Raw genomic sequence first — 13,229 nt, 5'->3', positions numbered from 1 at the left:
GACCACCTCCAGGCGCGTATCCATTGTCTCTCGAGATAAGGAGGCCCAAAAGAAGAAGGTACAGTAGCAGATCCCTTACTCCAGTATGTTACTTGCCCCAATAACTGTCACATCTACATAGGGTAGATTTTGAAAAGTAACTAAACAGAAAGTATATACAATTTTTTTTTATTCCAGGTGACAGTCAATCGAACAAGCTGGTTTCTTGAACATATTGCTACAATATTCTACAAATGTATGCTTTTTAAGAAACATTAAAAAGGTAGTGTTGTAAGGTAAATATACATTTATTAACATTTCATTCATTGAATACATAGAAAAAGATAACTACATTTATTTAATTTTAGCCAGTGCTGCTGCTCTTCGCTCTGTGTTCTGAAACAAAGCTCGGATTAAGCTCTTTACCTCAATTGGGGAAAATTCTGCTGCAAGTGGGCCCTTGCCATCAGTCCATCTATATACATTAAAAGAAAGGCGAAATCAAAAAATGCCCAAACTTCTAAATATCCTATTAATTTCTTCATTCTTAACCTTAAATTAATGATACTTTCTTCAATTTGGTTTTCAGCAAAGATTCGATCAATGTTTTATACATTTGGCAGAGAAGATCAGGACACCAGAATTTCAGGGAGGGACCTGGTGAGCAGTGGTCATGTCATAGTCTGCCAAATCGAGAGCCCATTCTTAGAATGTGATGATAAACCAAGATCCCATCTAACTTTTCAGATGTGGATGCCAAGAGTCCAATGACACAAATTCCCCAAGCTTCATGGATACCATTCCTTGTGATCAAAGAGATTGACTTGTTTATGAGACGCATAAAACGCAGCGCCCAATCATTTAGACTCCAATTGTTAGGAGGTGCTTTGAGAAGTTTTGACGACTTGATAAAGATAGTAAAAAAATACTAGTATCATGATTATTTCTTCTCTCATTCAGCAGCTATAGATGTACTTTTGGAGTTACAGTGACTGTTTAACAAGGAACACAATAATTACCTAGCTTATTTACCGATCTTTGGCACGTTAGCCAACATTAGCATTCAAGACTAACCTAGATCCAAGGACATGCTTGCCCATGATACCCCAGTTGGCAGATAGTGAGATCAAATGTTCATAATTGAGGTCTCCAAACGGAAGAAAGAACTTCCCTAACTACTCATATCCTTTCCCCATCCTACAGCTTCTTTCTTCTCCAGGAAACTCCTGAATAAAAGTTGGCAGTTGTTTCCATAAATCAGTTACAGACTTTGCACAGCTCCAGTGGACTCAGCAATTAAATTGGTACACCATGGCATGGCAGGGCAGTGTACAAATGAAGCATCAAGACTCACTCAGTGCCAGAGCAAGGGAAGGCCAATGCAATTTCTCATTTAACCTGCGCCAAGCAGACAGATGGTATGCATAGGAAGCCATACTCCAAAATTAGAGAGAGGATAAGAGAGGGGGGATGTCAGAGAGCCAGACAAAGGGGACACTGGCACAGTACTGCAAGTTGGCTGGCCCAAGTTCCACACCAGAAATGTGAACCACGCTGACTTCAAGAGGATAGATTAACTTGGCAAACCAATAAGCAAATGCTTATGCATAACCTACTGCTATTCTGGACAGAGTATTAGTTTAAAGAGAATCCCAACACAGCCATCTAGCACTGTATTACCTATTACTGCAGAGGGCAGAAATCATCTATTTATAATCCAGGAATGTACCTGTCCACCAGCTCCTGCAGACTAGCCTGAAGCACTATCATCAGCTCCTTGAATTTCAGCCATTTTGGCACATATACTGGAACCTCTTCCTGATACTTTTTGTTTCTGCTTTCTTCAAGTAGTGGTTGGAAGATCTGGGGCCCTTCGTCGAGTATAGTTCTACACAATGAATAAAGGCAGTCTGCGCTTTCCGAGGAGATGTCCTGCAACATGCAAAGAGTTGAACTATTCTTAAAATTGTAATATAGTTCAATACAAAACTAATAAAATTAGCACGGAGTCTTTAATCACAGACCATAATATGACGTAGAACACTCTCGCTATCACACAGAGTAATTTGGTTGGAAGGTTGTGGGGTTCTGGTTCCACTCCAGCACTTGGGCACATAAGGTAACATTTCAGTATAACAGAAGAGTTTACCAAGCTTCCAAATAAAGCCGTGTCTGCTTGTTCTGGTCAATGTTGAAGATTCCATTCTACTATTTAAAATCAACCAGGGAGATGCCCTGGTGTCCTGGCCAACTTTCATCAATCAATGCCATCATGAACAGTTAAAAACTACATAGAATTTACAACATAAAAACAGGTCATTCAGCCCAACTGGTCTAGGTTAGCATTTATGTACCACATGAACCTCCTCCCACCCGACTTTATGTCACCTAATAAGCATATCCTCCTAATCCTTTCTCACTCATGTCATTGTCTAACTTTTCCTTAAACGCAGCTATGCTATTTGTCACAGCTGCTCTATGTGGTAGCAAGTTCCACATTCTAACCACTTTCTGGGTAAAGTTTCTCCTGAAGTATTTCTTGGTTTCTTTATTAATGACTATTTATATTTTTGGCACCTAATTTTTGACTCCCTACAAGCAGAAATATGTTGTCTATCACCACCCTATCAAACCCCTCTATAATTTTAAAGATCTCTATTATGTTACACCCTCAGTCTTACAAAGAAAAGGGCTCCATCCTGTATAGTCTTTCCCAATAGCTATAACCTCTCAGTTCTGGTATCATCCTTGTAAACCCTTTTTTACATTTTCTCCAGTGCTTCTACATCCTTTTTCTAACATGGATACCAGGACAATACATAATACTCCAAGTGTCATATTGTACATACAACCTAAAAATGGCAGGAGGAAGAGGATCTTAATTTCAACATAGGAAGAGATAAGGGGAATACAGAATACTAGTTAAAGCAATAATTGACAAATATAAAAGTGTCACTCTTAAATAACAATAAGATGGTGCATGCAAATCTCATTTAAAAAGAATTTTGTAAGCCCACAATACTGAACTGGTAAATTAAATGGCCAACAGTGGAACACCTTTTTTGCTTCCCCCTTCATAACTCCAAAAGACCACACTACTCATCAATGGAAGAACATTTCTGTTACCCATTAGGCATTCTTCATATAAACACACTTGACATGTTATACAAAAGATCATTGAAAATAAAACATCCATCCCCACCTCTAACATATATGTCTTGCACAGAACCTTTAAATACAATGGATATGCGTGTGAATGAACAAAACCAATCATCCTGTGATGAAATAACAGAACTCCCGAGAATGCAATAGCCCTTGTTCAAAATCATATCCCATTTCCTTCCAAATTACCTCTAGCATTGTAACCTTGTTCACAATCTCTGTAATTGCTGTGTTAAGCAAAGTACCCATGGCTTTGCAATATATATGAACTGGAAGCACATCTTGCCAAACTTTGCCCAGCCTCTTTAACTGATGAATTACCTGCGACAATAAAACAAACAGAAAGAAACCTTTAAAATAAACTCTACTGATGGCTAGAATAGGACAGGTTTAGATAGGGTGGACAAAGAAAAGCTGATAATACAAGGACTAGGTGACACCGATTTAATGTTTTGGGCAAGGAATGCAGGGGGTATGTCAGCAAGAACTTTTTTTTAAATGCAAGAGTGGTAATGACCTGGAACTCGCTGCCTGCAAGTGTGGTGGAAGTGGAGACTATATATGATTTCAAAAGGAAATTGATTGAGCTCTTGGAGGGAAATAAACTTACAGGGCTATGGGGAAAGAGCAGGGAAATGGGACTGATTAGATTGTTCTACAGAGAGCCAGCATGGACTCCTTCTATGCAGTTTTGATGATTTTGTAACATTACTGGGTTAGATCAATAGCAGTCTGCAAAACGCTGTGATAGGGTCTCCCATCAAAAGATTTAAAAATTTAAGAGTAGAAAAGAGTCAGCCAACTGGGCATTTGCTGAAGTATGCAACTTGTCCCTCAACTATTGGACAATACCATGGCTGGGCTAGCAATGGGATCCACACTTCAACTAGATTTGTAAATATTAGAGTGGGAGTGAGGCTACAGCAAGGGGTTTTTCCATGAAACTGATATGCAAGATAAAGTCATGATCAAGTTGTGATCTTGTCACTTAGAAACTATTAAGACACCCAATATTAGAATATAGATATAGCACAGCTTATGCATAGGATCCTGATCTTAGGCGTTTTGCTCATTAAAAACTTTGTGTCTTTCATTTAAAACAGAATGACCTCAATTACACAGCAAGAGACTAAAACAAACTTAACATTACAAAATTTGAATGATCATACATGCATAAGCAAAAGCGTATTTATTCTGTAACTATGCACAATTGTAACTTCAGGCCAACAATAAAATTAAAAGAACTCTAACTTCTGTTTATGTTACAGGTGATCATCAGAATCAGGCTGCCTTATTGTGTGGCAAATGAGATGCTTGAAATAAATTTAAATATTATACAATGTATTTAAAATGACATCTACTAATGGACAAGTTAATGACTACAAGCTTTGTGGTAGGACAGGAATTGTACAGAAAATCACCAAAATTTAATTCTGCCCAAGATGTGGGGAAAAAAGTCAGTTATAATTTAAGCTGCTTTCAAGCACTCACTCCACTCCATTAAAATGTAATATTCTACAACTGTCACTGCGACTTGAATTTTAAAACAAGATACTCAAACACTTGAAGAAGTAATCAAAGTGGTCTGAATATCCAAATAAATTCATGTTCACCGCCATACAATGGATTCAGGCGTGATCTGAATCTCCTGTATGGAAGCAGAGTTAAGAACAACAATACAAACAGGAAATGCTGAAACCATACAGATCTGTCTGAAAAGACAGGTTATGTTACAAGTTTCAGTTTCAAGACGTGCCGTTTTTCTTTTGAAATGCTGATGGTTCTGTTGTGTATTTCTAGCATTTTTTTTATATATATCTCTTAAGAATGGCTGCAGACTGGCAGACTGCCATGACAGACCAATACGACAATTCAGCCAAAACCTCAATACAATATTGAGCTATGATCGTTAGCTCTTCCATTATACAAACAGGTCTATCTCCTAAAACACAAATTACAGGAAAGACAATGAATTTGAAAAAAGGTAGCTTGTCTCTTCTTTCAGACGCTGGCAGATCTATTGTGTATGTATATAGAATTTATAGCACATAAAAAGGCCATCTGGCCATGCTGTTGTTTATGCTCCACATGGGCCTCCTCCCACCCCTCTTCATCTAACCCAATCAACATATCCTTCTACTCCTTTCTCCCTCACGTTTATTCTCCTTAAATGCATCTATGCTATTCACCTCAACTACTCCTTGTGCTAACAGGTTCCATTTTCTAACCATTCTTTGGTTACTGTGCAAAATGTTTCATCTTGATTTCACATTTTACGCATTCACCATTGTAATTTATCATCTTAGTAAACTCTCCAATGCCTCCGCAAATTTTAAAGAAAGTGCATTTGCACTGTAACATCCAACCTGCCGGACAGCTTTGTTAGCCGCTGAGTAATTATCCACATCTTCCAAGCTTGAAAGATTTCTTGCGTTGGACAACCTTTCCAGCAACTCATCTCTTTGGGCACGCAACTGCGCCAAGAAACACTCTGTTCCTGGCAAGGAGAAATGCAATCCATTTAAAAACAGGGTTAAAAATGCTTTTTTTTTGTTTTAAAAGGCAATTTGCTACAATGACCAATTTCAAACTCATAAGACTCCCAATCCATCATTCACAGAAACAAATTGATTGTTTTGACTTCAGTCACAAAATTTACTATTCTAGGTAACATTTACTTTTGAAGAATGAGTAAATTAAAATCTATTCATCCAGTTCACTATTTGCTTTGCAATTTTTTTAAAAACAAGGTTCACTTTGGATCTTTAGACGATAATGAAAGTACAATTACATGTCAAAATTGATGGAGTACTGTGACCTACACTGCACAGTATTTAGAAGTACAATATTCTTCCTCCATCAATTATTGATTCCCTCCCCAACCCCACTCACATGCCTCCCCTTTCCCACCACAAACACAGGATGACTAACCTTTTTAAATTCATTTACGGAATGTGGCCAGCGCTGGCAAAGCCAGCATTTGTTGGCCATCCCTAGTTGCCCTTAACTGGCAGGCTTACCAAACCATTTTAGAGGGCAGTTAAGAGTTAACCACATTGCCGTAGGTCTGGAGTTGCACAAGGGCCAGATCGGATAAGGGCAGATTTCCTTCCCTAAAAGGACATTAGTGAACCAGATAGATTTTTATGACAATCCAGTAGTGATACGGCCATCATTACTGATGCAAGCATTTTATTCCAGATTTGTTTATTAAAAATTTCCCTGCTACTGTGGTGGGATTTGAACTCAGACTCTGGATCATTAGTCTGGGCCACTTGATTACTAGCCTAGTATCACAAGCACTATGCTACCATTCCTGGAACAAGGCCTTCAGAAGAAAACAACACTCATCCAGATTTCTGGGCTCAACACTTCCACTACCTGATGTTCCAAATTCCCAAATGCAACACAAGTCAAGGAAAAGACACTTTCCAGAGATGGAACAAAAATGCACAAAAACCGGAGCTGCTCTTGTCCACCTGCTAACATTCGGTCTGCAAAGTGACAGAATCCTGACAGCTTATCATGTGCTTGCCTTAAAGAAAGAACTTGTACCTACACAGCATCTTTGACAACCTCAGCCAATGTTGTTACCTGCAAACACGATAGCCAACTTCTGCACAAGAAGGTTCTACAAGCACGAATGGCCAGTTCATTTAGTTTGGTGGTTTTCAAGGTAGAAATGTTGTACAGAACTCAAAAGGCAGGAGCACTCTACGACTGAGTCAAGCTAACTGTTAAACATGGAATTTTGCAGTTTCAGGTAGTGGCGGGGGCGAAAGAGAGAACAGAGCATCCACATCATAAATCAGCAATGTTTTGAGCTTCAGCAGCAAATGTTGACAATCCAAGTCACATTTAACCTTGTAAATTTATACAACAGGCAAACTTAATGTTTTCATGAGTGCGCAAAGTAAAAAAAAACATGTACGACCAAGTATCCTGTTGAAATGTTGCTGGAAAGGCAATCACCTTATGCTTACTGAGATATCTACAGCACCACCAGCAATTTTCAACTCACAGCTTGCTAGATTTAATGAGCACAAGAAATAGGAACAGGAGTAGACCATATGGCCCATTGAGCCTACTCCGCCATTCAAAACGATCATGACTATTCTTAGGATTCAACTCCATTTTCCCTCACGCTCACCAAATCCCTGGATTCTGAGACACCAAAAATCTGTCTATCCCAGCCTTAAATGCATTCAACGATGGAGCATCCACAATCCTCTGGGGTAGAGAATTCCTAAGATTCACAACCCTTTGAGTGAAATAATTTCTCCTCATCTCAGTCCTAAATGATCGGCCCCTTATCCTGAGACTGTGCCCCCGTGTTTTAGATTCCTGACCAGTGAAAATAATCTCTCAGTGTCTACCCTATCCAGTCCCTTTAGAATCTTGTATGTTTCAATGAGATCACCTCTCATTCTTCTAAACTTCAGAAAATATAGGCTCAGTTCACTTAGCCTATCATAAGACAACCCCCTCATCCCAGGGACCAATTCAGTGAACCTTTGCTGTACCTCCTCCAATGCAAGTATATCCTTTCTTAAATGTGGAGACCAAAACTGCACACAATACTTCAGATGTGGTTTCACCAAAACCCTGTATAACCGACACCCTATGATCACACTAATTAAAGCAGGAATACTGGCAGTTTAAAAAGGTTAGATTGGTGCCACAGGGTCAACTACTGTTAGGATTCTTTCGTTCTCTCAGACCTCTTTGGCTTGAAATTCTTACCAATCTTTCAGGCAGCTTGGAGACCCAAAAATTCTACTGCAGAGTGGCAGAATGCAGGTTCGCAGCCAAAAAGGAACTCACTCAGAATCAGTTTCAATTTTCACTTTATAATATACCCAAAAGCAACGGTCAACGATGTCACAATTTTAAAGTTCAGTAAAGTTCTTATTCTTTGGAGGAACAAGGTAGCTCTGTTTTAATTTAATTTAAATATATTACAAAAATTTGGTTCACCAGTATTGTAATTGAAGATTTGTAATCACCTCCAATTCTACTTTTGGCATAATGAACAATGGATCACAACTGCTGTTGCATTAGAAAATGTTTTGGAAACAGATACAGGGCTCAATGATCAATGAAACGAAATCCAGTTACACACCTAATCGTCTAAAACTTGGCACAAAGTCTACAAAGGTGGCAGCTCCATTGCATAAAGGACTTGGGAGACTACACTGAAACTGGTTTCCCAAGGTGATCAGGTGGTGGGCAATGTACATGCAATTGTTGTGGTGAATAGCAGCCAGCTGGGGCAACTTCTGCAGGGTCTCCCTGAATGAGAAAAAGACAACAGGTTTAGAATATACCATAAGGTTGCATCTGCCAGAAGTAACTAAACTGTAACCAGAACAGTCTTGACATTCGATGACCAAAAGAACTATAATGTTATCTTCTAACAGCAGCTATAAACAAAATCTGACTCACAATATGGTAATATTTTCATACTAACATTAGGAAATGCAAAATTTAAACAGAATTTCCAAGGGCAACAACCTAGAAAATGGCCAATTCATTATCCTGAAAGAGGTTTGTTACTGCTACAGTAGTGAAATCAGAGAGTTCCTTTGATGCTAAATTTGCAAGGATCACTACCCCACCTTTTCTTGGCTTTAACATTTCACATGTTGAGGCCAACAGCGTAGCTCCACATATACAGAGGAAGAAATATCCATGAGGAAGAAATGAATAGAAAAATATGCTGATAGGGTTAGATGGATGTAGGGTGGGAGGACGCTCGTGTGAAACATAACTAGCATTGACCTGTTGGGCCAAATGACCTGTTTCTGCTGGAAATAAGTCTCCATATTGCATAGAATTTACATCACTACAGAATGAGTCACTCACTCCTCTATATACAAGATAAACTCAGGTAACTCTCGACCCCAAAGACCACATAACCAAAAATTTCTAACATGAATGGCTCTCACGAAAACATCAGAAAATCTAAATTACAGAAGTTAAATTTTAACATTGTATTCATGCACTGTCTGTGAAGGGATATCTAAAATCAATCTGCTCCGAGAACTGCGCTTAGAAACTGATCAATTATTCCAATACAGCCAAGTCAGACAGCATGCTTGGAAGAGACGCCTGGGAAAATCTCTGGCAAATCTTTCACTTTAGAAAGTACAAAGTATGATATAACCCTATGAACATTTAAGTTTGCTTAAGTAGTATTGAAATTTCGTATAAAGGCATGGTCTATTTAAAATAGTTACTTAAAGCTTCTTTCAAAAAAGGGGCAGTGCCAAATGCAGTAAGCTTTTATACTGCAATATCAGTCTAGCTTCCAGACTTTGGTCTTCCATCTCTGTGCCATCAGACTTTTATTCCCTCCCAGGTTAAGGATGTCAAAATCCTCTCAAATTATACTTTTCCATAAACTCAACACATGTATTTCTTCACAAAGCTTCCCTATTAAATTCTAATTATATATACATCAAGTACAAGGGTGACAGTGGGGTGAATGAAAATGCCAACAGATATTTGGGCTGTTAAAACATACTAAGGCGGATCAGATGATTCTCATTTAAACGTATGTCAATTTGTCTGTTTAAGTGGCAGAATATAATATTATATTAATCGGCAATATAGTCAAGGCGCTGCACCAGCAAATATAGCAACTAGGCTCCAAACTCAATGTGGCAAAGGAATTAAAAATCAAATTTTTAAAATTTTATAAAATACTTACTTGTGATAGGTAGGTACCACATCGTAGAACAAGTGGAACATGTTTCTAACTGTGTAGAACAGTTGCACAGCACTGAAAAAAAACAAAGCAAACACCATAAGTACAAATAAAATACTAAGGACATATAAAAACAGAAAAATGCTGGAAATACTCAGCAAGTCTGGCAGCATCTGTGCAGAAAGAAACAAGAGTAAACATTTTGTCAGGACTGAGAAAAGTTAGAACTGGCTAAAATCAGAGATGTAATAAGTCTTCAACAAGTGAAAGGGTGGAGGATGGGAAAAAGAACAAAAGGGAAGGTCTGTAATAGGGTTGAAGGCAGGAGAGATTAAATGACAAAAGGGTTCATGGTGCAAGAGCAAAGGGAGTGGTAAGCGGGACAATTAAAGAAACAAAATATGCCTAGAAGTGTGAATAGCAAAATCAACAGCTGCTATCCAAAAGCAAAAGGAAAGAGAAACAAGAGATAAATCAAAACCAGCACAGAAAAAGGAAATAAAATAAGGGCAGAAAAGGCGCAGAGATTACAATTTAAAATTGAACACTGTTGAGACCAGAATGCTGTAAAGCACCCAGTCAAAAAACGAGGTGCTGTTCCTCAAGCTTGCGTTGAGCTTCATAGGAACACCGCAGGAAGCCGAGACAGAAAGGTCAGAGTGGCAGCAAGGTGGATACTGGAAGCTTGGGGCATGCTTGCGGACTGAACGAAGGTGTTCCACAAAGTGGTCATCCAACCTGCATTTGGTCTCCCCAATATAGAGATCACATCAGAGCAGCGAACACAGTATATTAATTTGAAAGTACAAGAGGTAAATTGCTGTTTCATCTGGAAGGAGCATTTGGAGCCTTGGACAGTGAGAAGGGAGGAGGTAAAAGGGCACTCGCATGGAAAGGTGCCGTTGGTGTTGGGGCAACTGAGGGGTGAACCAGGTGTTGCAGAGGGAACAGTTCTTTTGGGAAGGGAAAGGGAGGGAAAAAATGTGCTTGGTGGTAATATTACGCTGGAGGCGACGGAGGATTACTCAGTGAACCGGTCAGCTTTAGTAGCAACGGCTGAATGTAGATCCAAATGGAACAGTTCATTTTTGGAGAAATCTACAACTTTATGAAGGTGATCTTTTTACTGTAAATTATTGTACTGAAAGAATTGGAATTTAGCACCACCCCATGGCCAAACAATGCAGTACCAATGGCATCAATTCACAAACACCTTTCATTAGGTCTCTCCGAATCCATGATAATAAAAACAAGAAACGCTGGAAATACTCAGCAGATCTGGCAGCATCTGACCCTGCTTCTCTCTCCACAGATGCTGCGACACCTGCTGAGTATTTCCAGCGTTTCTTGTTTTTATTTCAGATTTTTAGCATCCGCAGTATTTTGCATTTATCTCCGAATCTATGGTTCAATATTCTGATTGCACTTTCACTCTTCAAAAAAACCTAGATATCACTGTCAATATTAGTGTACAATCACCTAACGTATTCCATACAACATGCTTCTGTGATCTGAAGCAGACATTGCAGACTAAAAGGATTCAATGTTCTTGTCCACAATATTACCAAAAACAATTTCTAGACTAATAGCAAAAACCCCCCTCAATATATATAGATTCCACTTACAATGCATAAATATTTGCAGGCTTCTTCGGCAGGTTTTCATGAAGTGTCATTCTTACTTTAAAATCTGACAATCATTCCAGAATGTAAAGCTCACTTACATGCAACCCAAGCATTCAAATACCCATTATATGCAAGTTTACCCTATGTTTACATGAATAGAGCGCTCCACTGGAAGCAGGGTGCTATGTTAGTGGGTCATTAACCAAATAAACTAACAAGCTGCAAGCCTGAAATTTAAAAAAAAATTCTGCCCTCAAAATTTATTTTTTAATTCTATGCTTCAAGCATTTTCGTATGAAACACTTTTCCCAATTTGAGGCATCCTTTATTACCCAGTCAAATATAGCACAGTCAGATGCACAGTAAATATCATTCCACTCTGTCCAACAATGCAGCATACTCTTCAAAGAAAAACACGTAATGCACCAGCGCAACATTTTTCTATTTGCTACCAGCCATCCTATGGCCTCAGGCTAACTTAGTGCTAACTTGCAAAGTTAGTAACATTGGCTGTCACATTTCCTACATCACAACAATGACTACACTTCAAAAGTACTTCATTGGTTGTAAATCGTGTATGGACATCTGGAGGTCGTAAAAGGTTATATAAATGCAAGTTCCTTCTTTCTATTAGCCCATACTAAGAAACGGGTAGGAACAGGTTTTTTCCAGCTCAAGTCTTACTAAAAACCACTGCCAACTCCACTGCCCAACACACTGAACATGGGCACAGCCTAGATCATGTTACATGCATTGAATACTTTTATAGTCATAGAGTCATACAGCATAGAAACAGGCCCTTCAGCCCACTGCGTCCATGCCGACCATAATGCCTACCTATACTAATCCCACCTGCCTGCATTAATTTCATATCCCTCTATGCCTTGCTCATTCAAGTACCTGTCCAGATGCCTCTTAAATGTTTTCTTATGCCATGAGCTTACTGTCACAGATATGTACAATTTGAGGTGTTTGTGGGCTTGGAAACTCATGTTTGTGCAGCCACAACTTCCCCCTTGAGACAATAGTTTAAACAGACAGCTGTTTCGACAGGTAACAGGATCTGAAACAATACACAAAGAAGTTTTTAATCCCACTCTGAACAGTTACCAATATATAACTGACAGTTTTTTTAAATATTAAAGTTGACTCTTGGAACAGAATAGTTGTACATATGGAAGGAAGCAGATGTCCAATGTAAAAGCACTTCTAATCACCATTTTCAGGCACACATCAGCCTTTCAACAGACTCACAAAAGGACATTATACCACAGACGAGATAGAAACATGCCATCCCACAAACAGGGCCGTGGGAATGAGCAAGGAAGGAGGACTAATTGGATAGCTCTTTCAAAGAGTCGGCACAGGCATGATGGCCCAAATGCCCCTGTTTATGTTGTCCGAGTCTATGAATTATTTAACGATTCGCCATATTTATTTATTTAGATACAGCACTGAAACAGGCCCTTCGGCCCACCGAGTCTGTGCCGACCAACAACCACCCATGTATACTAATCCTACATTAAACCCTACCAATCAACCTGTAAGTCTTTGGCTGTGGGAGGAAACCGGAGCACCCGGCGGAAACCCACACGGTCACAGGGAGAACTTGCAAACTCCGCACAGGCAGTACCCAGAACTGAACCCAGGTCGCTGGAGCTGTGAGGCTGCGGTGCTAACCACTGTGCCGCCCTGTGAGATGCGATGAGAGTTCCTTTATCTGCAGTTTCATTTCCTGCGTTAAAATCCGGTAA

The 13,229-nt window shown here is 39.2% G+C and overlaps 1 protein-coding gene across 2 annotated transcripts in view; it reads right to left on the bottom strand.

Annotated features, from left to right (window-relative positions):
• Nucleotides 1-268: 268 nt before the first annotated feature.
• zw10 (zw10 kinetochore protein) overlaps nt 269-13,229 on the bottom strand; it is a 28,718-nt gene continuing 15,757 nt past the window's right edge. For both annotated transcript variants that reach the window (XM_068054057.1, XM_068054058.1), the window contains exons 11-16: nt 9,854-9,925; nt 8,264-8,433; nt 5,508-5,638; nt 3,331-3,462; nt 1,709-1,911; nt 269-454 (exon numbers count right to left, since the gene is read on the bottom strand). In XM_068054057.1, coding sequence (XP_067910158.1) covers nt 334-454; nt 1,709-1,911; nt 3,331-3,462; nt 5,508-5,638; nt 8,264-8,433; nt 9,854-9,925 — 829 coding nt within the window. In that variant the 3' untranslated portion in view covers nt 269-333. The remainder of the gene's footprint in view (nt 455-1,708; nt 1,912-3,330; nt 3,463-5,507; nt 5,639-8,263; nt 8,434-9,853; nt 9,926-13,229) is intronic.

The sequence above is a fragment of the Heterodontus francisci genome, chromosome 22 (assembly GCF_036365525.1).
Source record: "Heterodontus francisci isolate sHetFra1 chromosome 22, sHetFra1.hap1, whole genome shotgun sequence".
NCBI classification, from domain to species: Eukaryota; Metazoa; Chordata; class Chondrichthyes; order Heterodontiformes; family Heterodontidae; genus Heterodontus; species Heterodontus francisci.
The sequence above is the reverse complement of the archived record's forward strand: the minus strand, read 5'-3'. Positions and strand labels throughout refer to the sequence as shown.